General features: G+C 45.3%; 1 protein-coding gene across 6 annotated transcripts; it reads right to left on the bottom strand.

Annotated features, from left to right (window-relative positions):
• Positions 1-438: 438 nt before the first annotated feature.
• Positions 439-20,885, bottom strand: slc35g2a (solute carrier family 35 member G2a). 6 transcript variants are annotated; one of them, XM_023824391.2, is made up of 4 exons: positions 20,671-20,885; positions 20,462-20,569; positions 8,272-8,373; positions 439-2,042 (listed from the first exon to the last, which is right to left on the bottom strand). In XM_023824391.2, the coding sequence occupies exons 3-4, from the start codon at positions 8,289-8,291 to the stop codon at positions 812-814; spliced, it is 1,251 nt and encodes a 416-aa protein (XP_023680159.1). In that variant the 5' UTR covers positions 8,292-8,373; positions 20,462-20,569; positions 20,671-20,885; the 3' UTR covers positions 439-811. The 6 variants fall into 6 exon arrangements, 5 of the variants coding, with proteins under 5 accessions (XP_023680159.1, XP_023680161.1, XP_023680160.1 ...); XM_023824393.2 differs by lacking the exon at positions 20,462-20,569; XR_002839807.2 differs by lacking the exons at positions 439-2,042; positions 8,272-8,373 and adding an exon at positions 20,189-20,251.
• Positions 20,886-22,386: the final 1,501 nt, after the last annotated feature.

Genomic DNA, 22,386 nt, shown 5'->3' with positions numbered 1-22,386 from the left:
CGCAATTTCATATGCTGACCATCACGCGGCTCATCCAGTGGGTCGGTTTTTGTCCTGCATGTGACCTCAGAAACTCAGCTTCTGAGACACTGGATCGATATTATCTAGAGAGGTTTCATCGGCGCGCCCTTGCTGTAACTATGACAGGAGTTCAGTCATCAGAATAGTGCGTCTAGGTTCACCCTGCCTGAAGACACCAATGTAAGAGTCACACCCAGTGCCGATATCATTCTCTATCTTGGCACCCATGCTGCCTGCATTTTTGAGCATTCGTTGCAAAATTAACTCAAAACATAGCAGCTAGATTATTGTTTTTTTGCTTCTCATTTAATGAGTGTCAGGTTGCAAAGAAACTCCAGAAAGGGAAGTCACTTAAATATTCCAGTAAGAAATAGCTCAGGGGGTGGGGGTGGGGGCGGGGGCGCCTGTTTAAATGCACTAAGCACACACCAAAATGTCATTTTTACAGATTTCCCTGGCAAATGACTTCAGGTAATCATCTTGATTTTTGAAATGATGATTCACCTGCCCGATGCCATTTTCACACCATATTTAAGACAGCTTCAGCTTCTCATTAAAAGATTCAAATGCACGAAACATTAAAGCTGACTTGAAAAATACATAATTGAAGTAAATTGTAGAATAGGCATTGCAGATTATTTTTATTTTATACATCAACTAAGACACAACACAGCTCACAATGTCTCTTTTTACAACACAGTGCAAAATAAATACATCATGATTCAAACATTCATGAGACTGTCCAGTTGCACATCAGCGAATCAGAAGACTGCACACAAGAAGGCGTGGCTCATTTAATCGGGGAGTCGAGTATCTCTTGGTATTCCTCCCGCTTGCTCCTGCCCACCCAGTAGAGCTTGACTGCGGTGAGGACGAAGACGCTGATGATGACGATCAGGCCCCCGATGACGTCGTAGATGGACGGGATCATGCGCAGCACGAGAAGCTGGAGGACCATGGCCACCACGATCTCAAGGTGCTGCACAGTGCTCACCAGAGCTGGATGGAACTTGTTCAGGGCATAGTAGACGCCCAGGAACGCCACAGTGGAACAGACGCAGATGCCCAGTAGGTATCCCCAGGTCTCCGCATCCAACGGAATGATGGGTTCCTGAAGAACGAACATGGTGGAGGCTCCCCACACGGTGCCGGTCCAGCCGAAGGTGAAAAGGGCCGTCCACATGCTCACACGCTCCTTGATGGTCCGGTACACGATCATAGAGAGGGCGGCGGTCAGACCAGCCATGACGGTCATGGTGTATCCAAAGGCCTCTTTCCAGAAGCCCAGCGGGGTCTTGTCTTCGCCTAAGATGTTGGGGATCATGACCAGACACAGGCCGAACACGCTGGTGACCACGGTGACCACATCCGTCAGACCCAGGCGCTCGTCGATGAGCAGGAAGGCCAGCACGGCGCTGAAGACAGTGGTGGTGGCTCGCCACATGATGGTGCCATTGCTGGGCGGCACGATGGCGAAGGAGGTGTAGGCGCAGGTGATGGAGATGACGTTGCACACGCCGTAGAAGAAGAGGAGCAGCCTGTATCCCTTGGGCCCGAACGGCGCCTCCTGGTGGTAATGCACGACCACAATGGAGAGCACCTGGATCACCGAGCGGATGAAGAGCAGCTCCAGAGAGGGCACCTTGGAGCGGTCGGCCGCCAGGCGTGTGATGAGCGCTACGCAGCCGTGGGCCAGAGCCGCCCCGAACAGAGCGGCCCAGGTGACCCGCGAGGTGAAAACCGACGCCTCTCCAAAGCTCTGCAGCTGCTCACCGACGCCGTTGTCCCGCCGTTCTCCGGCTGGCTGGGGCCGAGAGTCCATGGTGCCGAAAAAGGTCCGGCCGTGCCTGTGGTCGGCGAGCAGCTTCCTGTCGGGATTCTCCTCCAGGAAAGTGCCAAAGTCCTCGAAGGAGGGCGCATCGTCATAGCCCTCATCGCCCGGCTGTGGGAAGTGGGTGGAGTACTTCACGGTTACAGTGTTGGGGTGAATCTTCACACGCTTCTTTGAACCGTGATGCTGCCTGGAAGAGGACGAATCCATTTTTCTTCAACAGAGAGTAATTTTTACAGTAATATTAAAACACAAAGTGCCTGACATTGATCTCTGTCTTCACTAACACATGTCTATATACAAATGTTTCTCACCTTTAGAAAGTCAACACCATGACAAATCCTGACAGACATTTTGATCAAAATGCTTTTTTTTTAACTGATGTTATGTACCACCTACATAGTTTTGCCACAGACACATTAGTCCACATACAGACAGGTTGACTATCCTTACGCCATTGCAAGAACAGTGTAAGGTTTAGATGAACAGACTTCAGTTTACTTTCAATCCCAGAAACTGACACAGACCTAGGTGACGTTGAAGACTAACACGTCACCTTCAAGTGACGTTTGTTAAAGCCTGACAGAGAGGTTGTGCGATAATCTGGAATGCAGATGAAGCGGTTGCATAATTCAGAAACAGTTTGCTTCGTTCATCTCTCCCCTCCACGCGAGACTGTCTGTCTCTCCGTGTGGTGCAGTTTCTATATTTAAACCGAATTTGCCCAGAGTGCAATGCAGGTATTCGCGTAGCACCGTCAATTGAGGCTGTTGCAAACTAAAAGAAAAGAAAAAAACATTAAACCGATTTAATCCACGTTTGAACGATCGACATGGCGTATATATATAGTGCACATTCGTTTGACGTGACTGGACGGATGTCAGGACCCCTAATCTGCGCTGCTGAACGCGTCATCCTTATGTGATCTGTGTTTCACTGACCCATTTCGTCTTTGGCGGACGGACGTCACGGCGCGATTAAATCCGCGGGCATGAAACACGTTGCAGATGCCCGTTTTGATGTGTTTTGCGGGTTTATGACGTCAAAGGCATTTAATTGGGTGATACTGTATTTCACGTGTAGGGCACATTCTGTGCATGTACCCAAATTAACACGGTTACGGTACACATCTAAATAAAGCCAAATGATGCATTCATTATAATGTCTGGTTTCCATCCTAGTGTGGGATTTAGTCAGCCCCGCAGAACAGAAGTGCTATTACACAGATAAAATAGGAATCATTTCTTAAAATCGTTTCAAATTCCTCTCACGGGATATTGCACATTTGGCATTCTGGTCCATTAACCACGGGATATATAATTTGTCCAGGTATAGCGTGTGATTGTCGACATACCTTTATCATAGTTACTTATTCAAAGGTTTAAATGTGGACGGAAGCTCGGTTACAACACGGAGCAGAATTAAATTCCTGTCAAGGTTATGCAGAAATAATACAAACGGACACTCAAAACGCCTATAGGAGAAATATAAGGGAATGATGCGCCTTTAACGCACTGTCTCTAAATGCATCCCACCAACAAACCCGTGCGTTTCCGAAACAGAAATGGCACTGCATGTTCCTTATCGAGACGCATGTCCAAAACAGAATTTAATTGTTTGAGTTAAGTATCCCAAAAAATCTTTCAGTTCTCGCAGTTCTTCACATACGCTCCCGAATAAGGACATTAAAACTATTTCAAAGAAACGCACATTAATACAATTAAATTAAATAATTAGTAATCGCACTGGATATATATATATATTTTTTTACACGGGGAAAATAACATCATATTTAAGCAGCAACCGTGTTTTTTGTAAATTCCCCTTACTTCTGGGTGAAAGCAAATAAATCCAGATTGCGATGACATACCAACTACAAGGATTTTTCTTGTGTTAAATTCAACTTCGTTTTCATTCCTGCTGTCGCACTCCTTCCGTCCATCAAATAAACACTTACTTTGCATTCAAAATGATTTATTCCGTTTCAAGGTGAAATAAACAAGCCAGATACTCACATGGTGATTCAAACGAGGTGATCCCACGGGAAATGACAAGTAGCGCGCACTTTTCCTGAATCATAAATTATCACAGATACTTTTCTCGTTCCTCGGTTCGTGAAACACGGCAAGCCGAGTGTGCACTTTCCCCCATCTTCACCCCGAATGAACGTGGTCCCAGATGACAGGCAGTGTGCTCTGACAAGCCAGAGACGCGTTCACGCCGCTCGCCTATAACTGCCCTTAGGTGTGATGATCTCGCACAGCTCTGCAGGTGCTGACAGAAAAGCATCGGAAAAAATGCGTCTCCGTGGTTTCGACTCCTTTATTTCTTATTATCTCAGTAATGCAAGTTTAAAGGTGGCACATCGACGCACAGCGGAACCGGCTCGTTTTGAGCATGCGTCAAAGATAAGCGGTTCCTATCATTTTACTCTGTATATACGTACCGACAATTTATACTCGTGCACTCTGCTTCGAACCCCAGTGAATGACATCATGCGCTATGTATAATGTAGATTTTTTCTATAATTAAGCAGGTATTAATGTAACCTATAAATGTACAAAACATTTTCTTTATGGCCTGCCTGTGATGACCAAGGGAACTGAGACGGCAGGTCTTAATCAGATAATTACTGTCCAGTTCAGATATGATTACATTAGACATAAATAGCAATAACGGTATCTCTGCCATTACTGAATGTGCGTTCACAAAAAAAAATCAAATCTGGACTGGCTCTTTAAAGTATTGTGACAGAAAGGTTGCAGGTCCCTGCTGTGGGAGAAACCCCGCACGTGTGTTTTTGAAAATGCGCTATCACAAATCGTTCCATAAATCTATGCAGCTGCATGAAGTACTAGCGGTCTGCTAGCTTGAGCGGGCTGCCTTATAATTTTGAGTTTTCGGGCTCCGGGTGTTGAATGCAGCAGCAGGCGTGCGAATGCCCTCCTTTTGCCCTTGTTCGGACGCAGATCTCCAGGCCATAACTATAACAGCTAACAGCGGCTGCAGAGCTCGCCTCCCTCCTGCTCCCTTATGCGGCTGTGGACACAGACTAGAGCTCACTAAGGTCAGAAATTAAATTAGCCTGGACAGAGAAACACGCAGTAAAACTGACATTTTCCTTCTGTTCTTGGTTATCTAGTGCCAGTTTGTTTTTCCCTCCCTGTGCCCAAAGATGACCTCATTCAGCACTTTTCTGTTGGTATTGCTATTTACCTCCCTGAATGTTTCCTTTCAGGATCTCCTGGTGTCCTACTTCTTTTAGTTTGCAACGCTCTCAATCAGGCTCTGAATCTTTGTGCTGGTGTGCAGGACCGCCAAGCTATTAGCACTGTCTCATTGTCAGGATTTCATCAACCTGTGATTGGACTGTGGGGGGGAAACCAGAGTACCCAGAGGAAACCCCACGATGACACAGGAAGAACATGCAGACCCCACACACATAGAGTCACGGTAGAGACTCAAACCCAGGTCCCCGAGGCGTAAGGCAGCAGTGCTAACCACTGCACCATTGTGTCACCCCCATAAAATAACACTTTAACCTAAAAACACTAAAAGCTTCCAGTTCCATTCGTGCTCCTCTTTTGGGTTACTGTACCTGTTCACAGAGTTGTGTAACTCAGGTCCAGGGAGTAAATGTCCAGACCGGGATTTTGTTTCAACCAGCCAGTTGAGTTACTCTGTGACTGTAACTCTTTATGCTCAACTGGTTGGTTGAAACAAAATCTTGGTCTGGACTTTTACTCTCTAGATCCGAGTTACCCAACTCTGCCTGTTCATCCTGTGTTTGTTTATGGATTTCTGTTTTATTATATGCAATTACTATATTTGCATATTCTAAGCAGTTGATGTGGGTGAAGGGCTCACAGAAGCGACATTTCTCTACAGACCCGAGGGGCGTTGGTATTCAGGGGCACCATAAAGGGAGGAGCTCAAATGAAACCAAAGCCCCCTGAGTAACGTAGGGCCCAAAATCTCTAGCAGTCCCCCTGCTGGTGTTTAATGGTCATTAAAATTCTACAGAAGCAACATCCATAACCTGCTTTCTTCAAGATGTAGGAGAACAGTATCGAACTGTCGAACTTGCACAAGCGATTTATTCTTGTCTTTTAATTGAACAGATTAGAACCTCTTACAGCCTTTGCACTGCGAAGAGCCTAAAAGAACAGACCAGAGTATGCAGGGTTCTCTAAATACGGTAATTAATCCGAACATTACCTCGCATATTTGCTAACTCAGAAGTGATTAAATATTAAACATAATGTTTGCCTGCCCTGCCTTCCAGTGGAAGCAATTAAAGACAATATATCAAAGGAATTATATTAATATATTAATTTGCAGTAGTGAACACGCTCTATGCAACCCTATATATAGCAAACAAAATTCTTTACAGATAAAACTAACAGGATATGAATGAAAAGTAAAAACCTCCTGGCTAAAAGAATGTCATGCATCCCCTGCCACCAGGGAAAGAGTCGAATTTGCAGCTGAATAGCACAGCTTACATCTGTCATACTGCAAAGGCTACAGGTTAAAGAGAGTTCTTTGGTAGGTGTGGGGCAAGTGAAGGTCTGTGTCGATGCTGGAGACGGGCTGGCTAGGTGCGGGGGCCGTAGCTAATGTTTCATGCATGATTATCCATAAAAGACAGGTGATAAGCAGCCCTGAACCGGAACCGTTCTGCGGCTGGTTTACTGCTGTGGTTCTGACCATAGACGTTACACACAAGCCTTTTTGGTGAAACTTACCACTGAATGAAGCAAAAAAGTACTAATTACCATACATCTCAATATTAAACCAACTATCCTGAATCAAACGTGCAGTATGAGAGTAGCGACACAGATTTCCACGTGCAGTGAATGTTCAGCGTGCCAGATCCCTCGAATGCTCCATGAAGTCCTTTGCATCCGACGTGCAGCTACCTGCCAGATGCTCATTAGACCATAGTAACGCTCATTAGCTTCGTCTGTGTAAGTGAGCTAATAACGAGCAAGCTGTGTTTCTTTGGCCACAGTAATACCATTCATATTTCATGAGGTTGTTAGAGTTGTCTCTGTGGCTGCTTAGCCTGACCTTGTCATTAACCTGATCCAGTGAGCTTCAAGCTGACATCCAGTGCTGGGGCTGACAAACGCAAAGCAACACAGCACGACATGCAGCTAAATCACTGGCTCCTAGATTTGATTACTTACATCAGCTGGTAGACATGCTCACCTACATTAGCTGACAGACACGGTCTGTCCCTCACCCTCGTGTGTTACACTTGTTTACAATCTCTGCCCTTTATGTATATATACTGCACTGAGGTCCTGTGGGATATTACTTCATGCCACCGTATTCTGTGGATTGTATAGAGATGGTATGACAATAAAGACCCACTTGACTGCCTTAATTGACAGACATGGTCAACTGTCGCCCTTATAATATCTCAGTCAAACATGTTTTTACCTTGCATCTAACATTCCCATTAACATATAGAGAAATATATTAATAAAATGTACCCAAAACATTCGCTTCGACATAATATGATGCGAATATGCTTTGTGAACTGGCTTTTGCAGCAACAGATTCGTTTATAACATGTCTGCATCGATCCTTTTGGTCCAATTTCATCTCTGACAGCTTGGGGGTGACCCTTGACCTTTGAAAAACCCTTGAATTGAACAGCTCATCCCGCTAAGCGGAAGTCGCTCCGTGGCGGCGCTGCTTTTAGGGCGGACAGGAACAAACACGGTGATGGGCTTCAGCTGAGCAGCACCTGCTGCCTTTGTACTCAACGAGCGTCAACGAGCACAAAAACGATGTTCGGTTCCATGAGACAAAAAGCTACAGTGAGGATGACTGTGAAATGATGGAATCATAGCCCACATTGTGAAGCTACCTTTGCAGTAATCACCACTGGGGGTCTGGGGTCAGCCTGGTGTTAGCCCAGCTAACAGGCAACGTTCCCAGAACTTCAACCAACGTTATGTTAAGGTCTTCATCTAAACTTCTAAAGCTGGCAGGGAACATTCTCATAGTAAAATAAATTAAACGTTATTTCCATGTTTAACATTTAAACAAAGGTTCTGTCAATGCCAGCATGATAAAATGATTATCGGAACATCCTTTTAACATAACTGATGTTGAAAAATGTTGTTTTATAATAAAATATAATTTTATAAAAATGCTGTAAGTATCTACTATGAACATATGGTCAATCCTTAAACTCCTGATCCTCACAAAGCGACAGGGTTAACAGCTGCTCCATGATGCCCTCATTTCGCTGTATTGTTATTCTTAGTTGTAGTAGTGAGATAACGTTCTGGAAACATCAGGAAGACTGGACCCTTCGAACGTTTCCATGCCGTAATCATAATGTTCGGTGCACCTTCCTAGATTGAAAAATTGTTAGTAGGAAGCAACAGATTCCAGCCTGCCTGTAACTCGGGGCCTTCATCTCTCTTCAGCTTCGCCGTGGGACGGAAGATCCGCATCAGTCGGCAGGCATATACCCAATGCAGCAGCATCTTCAAAAAGCCCTAGGAGCAGTCATCATACAGCAGATGAGGACAGGCGAACATGGCTGGAACCTGTTTCTATGGCAACCAAGGGGGTGGAGCCTCAGTGAACTGAGATCCCTTAGCCCTGCTGGTATGTGTAGCTGAGTGTCTTAAAACATCTGTCTAATGTTCTTTATTTCCCTCACATTGTTTACACGGGGTTTGACACAAGAAAGAATTTGTATTTCCAAGTCCCTGATGTTCCTACTAAAGGTTATTTACAGCCACCATTAAAATGTAGTCTTTATTCTGATCACCTGTATTCAACCAGATGTTTTTACAGATGTCTATAGTCAATAAAGATAAATTTAAAAATGTAATTAAATTTGATGTTTATTTGCAGAAATATGCCAGTGTCCTACATCCCATACAAATCCGGATCAGATTTAGCGGGATCTCGCAGCACTTCTGGCTATTGTACTTTGATAAACAGTGTGTAATAATTTATGCCTTTCGAAAGACTGGTATGTAGCTATGAAAATAACAAAAAGTGGTAATGCATTTTAAATTGCTATACCATTATATATTATTCATACAATTTTGGTTCAATATATATACACAATAATACTGAAAAAAATTTGACTGAAAAATGTTTTGAGCAGTGCCAAATAATGCACATGAGGGCATTACTAAGCGTTCTTAGTCATAAAACAAGACAAAACAGAATTATTCCGGGTGTTTCTATAATAACGCCTCACAACCTTATGTTCTTAGACTTTGATTTCAGCAGTCGGTGATTTCTGGCACCGTTCCGCCTCACCGTACCCCAGGTCTCCCATTTACGTTCCCTTCTCTGCCCAGAGCTGTCTGACACTCCTTCATGATGACGCTTCTGACAGAGATAACTGAGTTTTCTCCTCCAGCGGATTCGAACCTGCCCTCGGTGGCAAAGCCCTTGATTACACTCAAACGCAGTGTCACCAGGTTGTGTCACCACCGGGCACTTCCCAAGTGAACGGGAATCAACCCCGGCGGGCATACCTGTTGCTGTGGCAACGGCCATGTGGGAGAAACTCCCAAAACATATGGTGAAACAGTATAGCAGCACTGATTTATGGAACAGTCATTCACCATCCATCATTGTGACAATTAAGACCTCATAATGTGACAGGGTGCAATAAACAATAAGACCACTGGTGTGAGCTTGACTCCCCTGAACAAAGGTACAAGTGCACCATAAATATTTAGTTCATAAGGCTAAAGCAGCATGAAATCTAATGAAAACATTTTGTCGTTTAATGCTATGATTTAGTGGAATCCGGGCAGAGAGTAAAACCTTCTCCTTATGTAATGTCGCAGCCCATCACCAGAGAAGACTCAGTACCATAACTACGGGGTATGTGAGCGCCTTCTCATCGTGAACTTTCAGTGTGAATTTGAACCAGTCGGTATTGGATTGAAGTTTCTCGAGCTGTTATCAGCATTTTTCAGCCGGAGCATTAAGGAGACGACAGTCCAGCGACGAATAGCTCAGCCATTTGTCTCGGGCTGGGCGATGCCGTCTTTGATGCCCCGCGGTAACTGAGATCAGATGTTGCCAGTTAGGTCGCCCTGCACCCCCTCACAGATTTTGTCCACCCAGGTCCCTGTAATACGAAACCGTGTTCCACCAGATGCTGGACCCAGGGGTTGTCTGAGATGTGACATCTGCCCACAACAGGACATCGCCATTCAGTGTGTAAACAACCAACCAAGACCTGCAGAGGAAATTTAATGCAGGGTGGGGGAGTTTATGGGGTGTGGCCACCTTCCCTCATTTTCCCAACCCCCCATTGATAAAAGTTATTTATTAAGTCTGTCTTCTCTGAAATGATGCCTAATTATGATACAAAGCCTCAAAACATGCAGCCCCGGTTTCACAGGGACAACAGGCAAACAAAACTGTCCTTTCACTTTCGGAGCCGACCAAATGTTCTTCCCGAGTCTCTCTGAGAACCTTCTTTCTGTGCCAGGAAGAGGGGAAGGCGGCTTCTAATCTCCACTCTGGAAATACGATAAATTGCAATAATCCTACCCGAGGGAGCTTGTTTATGGGGGAGCTAAAGTCTCCTGAAATTCTGAGCGCAATGTAGAGTGGGGTGGGGGGGGGGGGGTGTTATAATTTTCAGGAGGTGGAGGAGAAAGAAGCTCGCAGCTGCCGTTGTGACCAAAGGACTGAGGCATCGTTAGCCCTAAGAGAGGCCTTACTCTAGTATCATTCAACCAAGTAATTAGCATGAATTGCTCTGCTGAACCCCCTCGAACCCTGCTCAGGATAAGCCATTGGATGATGGATGAATATAAGGATGCTTTGAGAAAAACATCCCGTTCTGTACAATAGAAGGAATTTTCAACTATGCAAGAAATCATAAATAAAAGTGTCGATTAAGCAACTAAAAATGTTTACATGCATCAGATTAGGGGCGCTGTATGGGACTCAAACTGGATAGAATCCGACAGGAACTTTAGCAGGCGGCACCTAGAGTAAGAACTGAGGTGAACCCTTGTCTCGTTCCGCCACTCTTACGGGTCACGTGACACAGAAACGAAAGACGTGATAGCTGTGGAGGCTAGCTGCAGCGTCACAGGGGTCTTGTCAAAGTTTCCAGGCAACCTTAGGCCACCGTGGCCTGGGATGAGTCATCCTGGGAGACTCACACACTGTCTATAATGCAGGCAGATACTTGTCAAGGTTGCGGTCCCTGGGATAGATTCAAAAGGGAGATATCCAAACCATGTTGCCAATTAGCATTATATTACACTGAGATTTATCCAATCAGAGCCCATTGGGAGGTATATTTCTGTCTTATGCCCCGCCCCCCCAAGCCAGCTTTGAAAGCGGCGCAACCCCAAACTCAACCTATCTGTCAATACAGGGATCCAATCTGAGTTATATGGTACATGACACCCTGCATAGTTGCCGTTGATGTGCTTCTTCAGGCTTGAAGCCTATTGGTCGAATTCTCCAATCTCTGAGGTCACTGCTGTGACTTTCTTACCCTTGACACAACTCCAGGCAAAATAAAATCCCAGCGAGACAGTTATGTCAGCTGTCAGACGCGGATGCCTCAGCTTCCACTGTCTTGTTGACAATGGTTTGTCTGCCTGGCAAACATTCTTTGTCCTCTCAAAAACCGTTTGGCTTTGTGGTCGCAGGGCGTGGGAACCTGGTTTGCATCAGTCTGGCACCATGTCACCTGAGCAATCGGTCTGTAAGTGGTAACCATGCATCCTGGAAACCAGCAGATGCTGGAGGAACACACAGGCATACGCGCACTAGGATTCAGCAAGCAGGTGTTTATACTTCAGTTGTGTTTTTAGCTTATTACACTGCTGTTGTGTAACTTTTACTTTTGATTAATTTTTAATAAAGAAGCATGTAATCGCAGTTTAAATTGACCCCGTCACCATTTTTTGACTTTCATCTCAACGATCCAGGTTGACATTCCGGAAGGTTCCGTGCCAGTAAAATATTCACGCTACATGAGAGCACTGCCTCTGTTCAACAACAAGCTTAGCATCTTGCTGGGCGCCTCTCGAAGAACAAACAACAGAGAGAAGCGTCTCTTAAGCAAAGAGGCGGATATTATTGGTAGGACTCCGGCCTCCTCTGCTTTCCCGAATGAATCGTTATTCAGGCTGTGTGGGTATGAGGTCTGCCTAACGATATGTGGACACTTCAAGTTCATGACTTCTGAAATATGAATATAATCCTTTGGGACTATGAGTGTGCTCCTCTACGCTCTTCCCATCTGAGGAACCAGCGATGGGTTCTCTAAACATTGTGCTTGTTCCTCAGTGGCCAATTGATGACAGTCAGGTACACGATACTAAGGTTGGTGATAGACTGTGTTAGCCGCTGTTCTGATTGCGTTCTGCTCTTTTTCTGCTGGAAGGCCTCCGACGTCCTTGCCGCTGGTACTGCAGATAGATCAGGTGCCTCAAGTAAGATTAGAGGAGCCGTCACTGCCAGTCCAATAAATCACTTAGCTTGTAATTAAGTGGCATCCACTGAGTGATCACTGGCTCTCCGTCACTGCATCAGGACTTGTCCAGACTCTGCCAGGAGTTGTGATGTTCAGAGCAGTGCCTCAGTCATCCTCCCTAACCCCCCACCACGGGCACCCTACGCTCAAACCACAGCAGCTTCCCATGTCACATGACACACTGTGAAGTCCATGTGAAATACCAAGTCATGAATACATTATGCCGATGGAAACAGGCGTCGTTCTGCAGCTACAATGGCAGCACATTCCGGCACATCTCGAGCCGCTGTTAGCCAGTCCTCATGGCTCTGTCGAGAGACCTTACCTGCACTGTGCATAATCCGACGTGGATGTAACTGAATCTCCGCAGTATGTATTATAACGACAGAACGAGCTGCATTCTGGACAGAGGAGCAGAGGAGTGGTATCTTAAAATGGGCGACAATGTTATTTTTGGGCTGCTTACCCCCTTCCAGCCACATGACTTAGCAAGCCAGTTTTACTTTGTCTCGGACAAGCCCTTCGCACAGCTAGACGTACTAGCGCCCTCCTGTTGGGTTGAACAGCTACGGTAAGGTGTTAGGGGGCGCAGGTGGTGAAGCTTGCCTGGGGGGTGGGTGTGTCGCTTACACTGGCACTCACTAGCCGCCATCTTGTCCTGGTGTGACAAAGAGGTGGCAGAGCAACGAAGACCAACCCCTCAAGAGGTAGCAGAGCACGAAGACCAACCCCTCAAGAGGTAGCAGAGCACGAAGACCAACCCCCTCAAGAGGTAGCAGAGCACGAAGACCAACCCCTCAAGAGGTAGCAGAGCACGAAGACCAACCCCTCAAGAGGTAGCAGAGCACGAAGACCAACCCCTCAAGAGGTAGCAGAGCACGAAGACCAACCCCTCAAGAGGTAGCAGAGCACGAAGACCAACCCCCTCGGCCCCAAGTCCCGGTCAAGGCCCGGCCCGTCTGCGGAGTAAGTGACCGATGTAGAAGCCCAGCGCCTGAAGTGCGGAGATAACAGTCCCTGCAGTAGGAGTGAGCTTCTGTCTGTGGGGGAGGGGGGGTCAATTTCATACCTCAGCATTAGGAGCAAATTGTGTTGTTTTACACAGCTGGGAACAGCCTCTGCTCAGACAGTCCGCTGGAGCCAGACCTAAAAGGCTCCCATGTCACAGCAGCAGTGAGCCTCTCATTTACTTATTCATACTAACAAGAGAATCTCAGCGAACTCGCAGCGATATCTGGCTCAGGCGGCTCTGTATCCCCGGCACATCACTAAGCTCCAAGCCTTAGCAAAGCTTGGAGTGAATCCCCTTCATTTGTACCTTTTTCCTCACACTGTAATGAACTCCCCTCCCTGTGAAGCTTCTGGCAGCTGGGGGGGGGGGGGCAAACAACCCAAAAAAGACATTGTTATGGGAATTTATTATCCTAAGCAGCCCTACAATCCTACCCTCTCTTTCCTAACCTCACCTCCCCCTCACCCATCTCAAAGGGGTCACCTGACAGACGTCTGTGCCAAAAGAAACGAAGGGGTTGCTCTGGTGAGAAAACAGGTCTGACAGGCATTGGACTTAATTTGACGGATAAGACTGGGCATTTCACAGTGAAGGGCGGCTGGGTAGCGGCCCTGGTCCGACGGGAGCTGAGCGGAACCGGTGACAGTTAATGTCTGTAGGGCAGTGAAGAAATTTCCTCAGGAAACCGTGCAATTCCAGAATGTTCTGTGTTGGTAAAACATTCACACCACATGAGAGCAATTTGTGCGTTTAGTTTGTTCCAATGAAGACCCCTAATCTTCCATCTTCTGCTCCAGTTAATGTTTTACTGGGATTGCTTTACACCACAAAATGAAATGGTATGACTGGAGCGTCTGAGGAAGCAGCACCTCGAAGCCAGAATCAGTCAAGACTAGATGTACACGGCTAAAACACGTCTGTATGTGTTGGCAATAGAGTGCAGTAGTTCAAGGCACAAAAAAAACTGTTCCCAGTCTGACTACGAAAAATATGTAAGCAATGTAAAACAACGTAAATCAATAGTTGGCATGTTTGAAAAGTTAGATCATGTGGGATCTCAGTCTGCAAGGAGAGGTATGGAGATGTATGGTTGTGTTCCTAGACATCCAAAATTTGGGGGTACTCATATATTAGGAGACGTATGGTTCCTCCAGAGTAGGGGTTCTGAATGCCCAATCTGTGGCCAGTATTCCACATGGCATTCGTGTGTTCTGCTCATACCAGAAAAAAAAATGGAAAGAGCGAAACTTATGAAAGTGCCGGTTGATCCACCGGTACCCATCGATTTATGGAAAGGAGATGGTTGGGAATCCCTAGACTACAGTGAAATCCATTGCCACCACATTCCACACCTCAAGCAAAGTAGACAAGATGGGTCAATATCCACAATGGATCACACATTTTATATATCTAGCAGACACTATTATTTGATGTGTGGTACATTTTTGGGGGAAAGAAAGGTCAGATAGTCTCTGGAGCGACTGGGGGTTAAGACCTTACTCAGAGACCCAATGGTGAAATCTGTGATCTGAACCGGCAACCTTCCAGTCAGAGGAACAGCATTCTAACCTGTTGGGCCGCACACCACCCCCAGACCTGGCATGCCTAAGACTGGGGGGACAAAGGATATATCACTGAACGGAAATTGCTCTCCAGTGACATGGAAAACAAACCTGCAGCCCTCGTCGGAGGTGAGGGGTGGGGGGCTGGCGGCCGCGGAGATGAAATCACACACGACGATGGAAAGCGCATCATTTGGCCCCCTGACGCACGAGGGCCCTCGTGGGATCCGTCCGACAGGCTTAGCAGCAAAAAAATGAGCCATTTAATCAGCGAGGGCCACACACAGAAATCAGGCACAGACATGATTATTCCTATGAAGAGCTGTAGGCTTCAGAGAATTAAATTAATCTGGGGAATATATTTGTGTTTTGTTTTCAGCGCAGATCCTTATATCCAGATGATGAACACCGCAGTAGAGAAGGTGACGGGCAATTCAGTTAGAATGTGTGGGAGTTGCTAATCTATGCAGACAAGTCCAACATATCTCAGTCCTTAGGTTTAATAAGACCAGACCAAAAACATCAGTATGCATTAGCCTTATAACTCCATATAATTAGAGATTTACTAGGGGTGAATTCTGGGCCCTATCCAAAGTGGAGAAAAAAAGGTGCCAATGCAGCCTTGCGCTTGAAACTGAATGGTTTGCCCCCCCTCCAGGGACAGAATGAACCGAGCCCCTGGGATTGGCCAACATCTTGAATGTCACCCCCAATGTCCAGCTGAACTGTCCAGTTGTGCTGTTGGGGGATTTGTGGAACAGGACTGGCGTTGTGGGGACAGCAGGGGACATACTGACCCCCAAGGCCATAGCCATGCAGTCAACATTGGGGGGGGGCCAAGGCTGTAATTTTAATATATATCGAGGGGGACATTGTGAGCACATCTGAATTTCGGGGGGGCAGACGTGTCCCTCAATATATATTATAATTACGGCCTTGCTGACCACCAGCTGTACGACTCAGCTCCGGAAAACAACTTCACTGCCGCCTGTGCATCCCATCTGGTGTCAAGGTGCTGCTGGGCGACGTGATGGAGAAAGGCATCCGAAGAAACCCGTTTGGCCAAAACGAAAAAATCGAGAAATGTTACAGTGTTACAATGTTACAGGCCTTGGAGACAGAACAGAGGAGGCTAATGTATTATGAATTTTCTGACCGTATTGACTAAAGAGTCATGAACACAGTAGTGAGGAAACCATCCATCACCCAATCCGCTTATCCTACTGGGTCATGGAGGGTCTGGAGCCCATCCTGGAAGCAATGGGCACGAGGCAGGGAACAACCGTGGATGGGGGATCAGCCCATTGCAGGGCACACTCACACACCATTCACTCACACATGCACACCTAATTTAGCAACTCCAATTAGCCTCAGCATGTCTTTAGACTGTGGGGGGAAACTGGAGTACCCGGAAGAAACCCCATGACGACATGGGGAGAACATGCAAACTCCACACACGTGACCCAAGCGGAGACTCGAACCCAGGTCCCAGAGGTGTGAGGCAACAGTGCTAACCACTGCATCACCATGCCGCCCCTGAGTGTTGAAACCGTCAAGCTTAAATCTTATTGTAGCTGATGGACAGGGATTCTCAGCGAACAAGCTCTGCTCTCTCCTTCACACTTCGAACGCCGACTGGATTTCCACCAAGTTCCAGGTTTTGAACCCAGCTGCTACTATCTTACATCCTACTGGGAGCTGGGAGGGAGCAAAAATGTGGACCATCTGGCAGGGAGCAAAAACGTAGACTGTTTGGGGGGGGGGGTCTTCAAGAGTCAGGTTGGGAAACACTGATCTAGTAGATGCTTTTATTCAAAGTGACATACATTTTTGAAAAGGGAGGGTCAGACTGTGCCAGGTGAGACCACTCTACCAACCATTTGATGTGAATCAATAACCTTGTGATTATAGGAAATCCTGATCGAGCCACCAAGCCACACACATGTTTCTGTGGCCCTTCTGATTCACAAACCCTATCTTTCATTCTTCTACGCGACCACATGCACACATGCATGCCTGCTGGGCTACTGCATTCTGACAGAGAAGATCAAAGGTAACCAGTAGGTGACAGGTTCAAATCTGAGGATAAGTGTTGTTGCGAAGTCCCAACAACACTGCTGCAAGACCTCTCAATGGATTTAGTGTAATATTCTAAGCTTTGACAGCTTACTCAGATAAGATTATCTGCTAAATGAAAGATCATAATTGCAATCAAAGAATTGCACAGCAGAACATCTTCCTCTTGTGGTTTGCTGGTCTCATGGCATTCTCCAGTCATTCAGTTAGCAGCTGTCTCCGTGCCGTTTAATTCAGGTTCATCTGTTGCCCTGAAGATGCCTTCAGGAGCCTGACAGATTTGTGATACTTCATGATTCAGGACCCATGTTGCAAATAACGTCTGTTTACTCCCCAAGCACAAAAACATTATAGCCTGTCTGGGGTATCTTGGTACATGTTGCCCCTTAAACAAGTCCTAACCTGCACTAACCATACAAAGGGAGACTATTCCAGGGGTCCACATCTCTGCAGTCTTTATAATCCCACAGGTGACGCATGGAACAGCCTCGCTGTGCTCTCCCGGCTACTAGGTAGCGTGCTGTTTATTCACGTTTCTGGACTTCATTGTCATACCAGCCATAAAGAAGCAGACGACGCCATGATTTAACGCTCCCCCAGGATCGCGTACGGACAGCGAGTGGCCAAAGGAGGGATTTACAATCATTTCACAAAAAGCAAAAAACACAGGACAGAGCAAGACAGGGGAGGCAGTGAGACAGGGGAGGCAGTGAGACAGGACTGGCGTAATCAGTGCTAATAATGTAGCTGCAGAGAAAAGCAGTGAACAGTGAGGTGAACAGTGAGGTGAACAGTGAGGTGAACAGTGAGGTGAACAGTGAGGTGAACAGTAAACTGACAGTCAGTGAACAGTGAGGTGAACAGTGAGGTGAACAGTAAACTGACAGTCAGTGAACAGTGAGGTGAACAGTGAGGTGAACAGTAAACTGACAGTCAGTGAACAGTGAGGTGAACAGTGAGGTGAACAGTGATGTAAAAGCTACTGCAGCATCAGGGTTGCCTACCCCTGCCTTACATAAGCAAAGCAATTTTTTAAGAAAAAAAAATAATCTTGTATGATTGCCTGGACGTTTTCCTGTATGAAATATATGGGTTTAAAATTTTTGGATACTGGAGACCGTAATTCAATCTTTTATGTACCAGATATATTTTGGTGCTGCTGTCAAATGCAGGCATATTTTTCTTATTTCCCTTTCCATTGTTTTTAACGTTTGAGAAACAGGTCTCTAAAGCTGTGCCTGTTTTTACATCTCACTTCCACAAGATTCCCTGATCTAAGGAGATGTATCTAGAGAGTGTTTCCCAATCCGGTCCTCGGGGACCCACAGTCGGTTCATGTTTTTGCTCCCTGCCAGACATACAGAGTCTACATTTTTGCTTCCTGGGAGGGAGCAAAACATGAACCGACTGTGGGTCCCCGAGGACAACATTGGAAAACACTGGACTAGACCACTGCAGACAGGAGCAGTAGAATTCTGAGGCGCTTCTGATGATGTCACTCATTCTGACACGGAGGAAATCCTTGCAGGTTCTCCACATGGCAAACAATTTTAACTGTTTTAGCGAGATAAGCAAATAGCCCGAAAAACAGCAGTCTGTGCTATAAAGAAGCAGAAACAGCTTGTGAGATGATCGTTTTGCGATTATGTTTCCGTTTCCCTGTTTCAGCACAACATGTTTGTAAACGATAGCTCAGTGGATCGAATGACGTTGTTCACCTCCACCAGGCTGATCTTGATCTAGCTAAAGGCTTTCCTCTGGGCTATAACTATTTTCTCGGGCATTCCATTTTAATGATCAGCCTCAAATTCGTTTATTAAGCATTTGTCATAGAACACTGGCAAGAGCAGTTGGGGTGATATTCACTTGTTAGCGAAGTAATAATGATGCCTTAGTCTTATATCTTACAGAAATGAGCATTCTCATCAACTGAGAATAAATAAAAGGATTTAACCCATTTCTGACAATGTTACTTCCCATTTTGTCACACGAACACAGGTGGCCAGTTCCATTCCGCAGAGGAATTAGGGGGGATCCAGCTTGAGAATCTGTTTGTCCAATGGCCTATCTCCTACCTTCTATTATTACACCTCCTTCTGCTCACTTGTCTGCATTTCATCCCTAATGATCTCTGGGTAATTCTGATCACCTGCATATCCATACCGGGGACATGCTGGTCCCTTTATCGCTCTTTCTGGAAAACCGTCAATGCACTTTTTGAAGCAGCCTTCCCTTTGTATCTCAGTGCAAGCTGAACCTGAACAGTCCTGCTTCCTTTCCCTCTGAGTCACCTACTCCTGTCACTGCAGTCCAGTGAACCACAGATCATAAAGCATAAGTTACAGAGGCCTTAAAAATGCCCCCCTTGTGTCCATGCAGCTTAGAATGCATAAAGGCTTCCTCCAGAGCTCATCTTATATAGATAGAGTTTAATGGGGGTAGTTACATTTACATTTCCCTGAGGCTGTTATCCACAGTGAATTACGGTAAAGGGTTGTGTATATGTGTGCTGCTTGGGATTCAAACCTATGACCTTTGCATTGTTAGTGAAATGAGGCTATACAGGAGATGCCAAGCCCCCACCCCCACTCCCAACACACACACACACACACACACACATACATACACACACCAGGGTCGGAGTGGGACTCCTTTTCTGCCCTGGAGTTTCAAGCCTTAGACCGGCCCACTTTAGTTCACGACTGACTATATTAAAATAACGTCATTTCCAATTCAGTGCAAATACAGTAGCCTAAGTGTTGCTTCACAGTGAAGTTAACACAATGTTTAACAGTATCAAAATCTATTTTCTGTAAGAATTAGTGCTCATAAATATCCAAACCATGAAATGAAAAAATATCAAATAAATACAAATATATATTTAGCTATATGTATAAAATAAAGATTAAAATAAAATGTATTAAACTTTCTAATGACACTATCATGTCTTTTTCAAGGAAACAGCTGCTTTATAATTTTTCATAAATATGAGAACATTAAAGAGTAAATCTCCAACACTATTCTTTAAAACATCACAATGTCCTTTTCTGCAATATTTGAATATATATTCTGTGCAAAATTGTTCACAGATATCCAGTCCTTAAACACAAATCAAGAATAAAACAAGTACTGCACAGTTATCTGCAAGACTTTTTTTAACCTGTGGTACAACAGCTTAGCTGTGTTTTCCACATTGAGAGTCTCTTGCATGATACAGCTGGGTCCTGGCTCTGCGTCTCACACTAAATAAAATTTAAAAAATATTATATATAATATTTCTCACCACAAATTTCCCTTTTAGCTTTCTGATCAAGTTAAGTCAGATTTATTAATGTAGTGAATCATCTGATGTTATTAATTATCTCAGGGCATTTTTCATTGAGCAGGTGTAATATTCATTAATATTAATTTTAATTATTCGAATTCTTATATTCACTCAATGACAATCCTACCTGCCCATTCTAGTGTGTTGGGCTCATGACTGGTGCTTGGTAACGTTACGTTGCCTGGCTCTTCACTGTTAGCAGCAAACTGGACTAGAGGCTGCTGCTGCTGAAGAGCTACAGTACAGTACAAGAAAAAGTTCGACACATAAGCATGAACGGTGGTTTGCAGACATCGTTGTTTTGCACTGCTCCTAACTAGCTTAACGTTAACTTACCGGCCGTTTCATCGTCTTCATGTGTCGTTGTACTCTCGCTGCCGCTGGTTTTAACGGAAAATGTACTCAGCTTAATACATTTGGCCGCGTCAGTTTCTAGAGCTTTCTTTTTTTTAAAAAAATTCTGGCCTTTTCAGCGCCACCTTTTCGCTGTTTATTATCCATTTTTCATCTCTCGTGTATCTCTTAACAACTGATTTTGATCTGTTGAGCAAAGTGCCGCTGTCGGGGAAGTCGAATGAAAATTACGTCATCATTAACCTGCAGGCTGTATTCTGCTCATGGGGCTGCGAGAAAATAAATAAAAAGAGTGGAGCTGCGGTAAAATGATGAATAAAAAGAGTGAGGCTATGGATGAATAAATAAATAAATAAATAAATAAATAATAGAAAAAGTGCGACTGCTGTGAGTGCAGGCAGCTAGGGACACCGGCCCTTGCAACCAAAAAACGGACCGGCCCACCGGGAATTCTCCCGGTCCTCCCGATTAGCCAATCCGGGCCTGACACACACTTTAAAAAGCACTTTCTATTTACACATTTTAATGATATTTCACAGCGCGCATAAAGAGAAAAGGTGATTTCCCCCACTCAACACACCGTGACAGAAATAAGATACACAACACATCCCTACAGATCCCCCTGCCAGTGAGGATTCACAGCTGATACCTGCTTATTTACAACAGAGATCAGGACCCGCTGTGTGTCTGGCAGTGATAATACAGGTGTTATGCAATTTTGATTGTTAAGGCAGCACCAGTTAACTCTTCACGGTTGTTTTCGAGTGTCCTTTCTTTGGCATTCTGTTGAAGGGAGTAGTTGGATGAATATCAAAGAAAACAAGAAAATGACAATACAATTGTGCTCATCTGACAACAGAGGCCTAGTCAAATCACTAACAAGGAGTCACGACTCAGTAAACCTGATGGCCACCCAGACTATGTCATGAATGAATGTCAAACTAGATAAAATAGATTTTTAGGCAATTAGGCCAGGTGCCTGAACAAAAAAAACACCTCAGGTTAAAAAAATGGCTTGTAAAAGATGGCCGTAAGTGGGAATTATTTTTTCAAAACGTGCATGGAATTTATTATCGTGTTTCAGCAATGCACGTGTGACTAATGCACGTGACAAGCAACCTGCCATTAATGGATCCTGTTAAACAGAGGGTAACAGCAGGTTGACATGTTAATCACCATCTGATGGCAAAATAGGCAATATGATATGAATTCAATCATCGGGAATAATGTTGAGAGACTGCTGTGGAGGAAAAGACATCATTAAGAGGGTCTCCATCAGGAAGCAATTATATGCGTGCTGGGAAAACGTGAGAACGCGTCTTGGGTTGCGGTTGGTGGGATGGACATGGCACAGAGCATCGAGCAGGATCGCGCTATTTCATCGGCTTGGCTGACTGCACGCCTGATACCTGACTTATAATCAATGGAATCCATTGATTGGTGCATGCCGAGACTTCGAAATACAGGAACATAAATGCTAGGACACTGTCTGTGACCATCAGTCGTGGACATGAATCGTTGATTCTCCATGGAAAGGACTTGGTCACTGCAGGACATGTCGTTCTGTATTTAACACACAAAAACCCAGCGGGATTGCTGGCCTGTTTAGGTCTAAGGGTTATTCAAAAGTGAGCAAACATTTGAATATTATAATAGGGGCAAGTGTGCTTGGAATAACTGACTACAGTGATAGTAGTA

The sequence above is a fragment of the Paramormyrops kingsleyae genome, chromosome 21 (genome assembly GCF_048594095.1).
Source record: "Paramormyrops kingsleyae isolate MSU_618 chromosome 21, PKINGS_0.4, whole genome shotgun sequence".
Lineage (NCBI taxonomy): Eukaryota > Metazoa > Chordata > Actinopteri > Osteoglossiformes > Mormyridae > Paramormyrops > Paramormyrops kingsleyae.
Note: the sequence above shows the minus strand (reverse complement) of the source record. Positions and strands in the feature narration are given on the sequence as shown.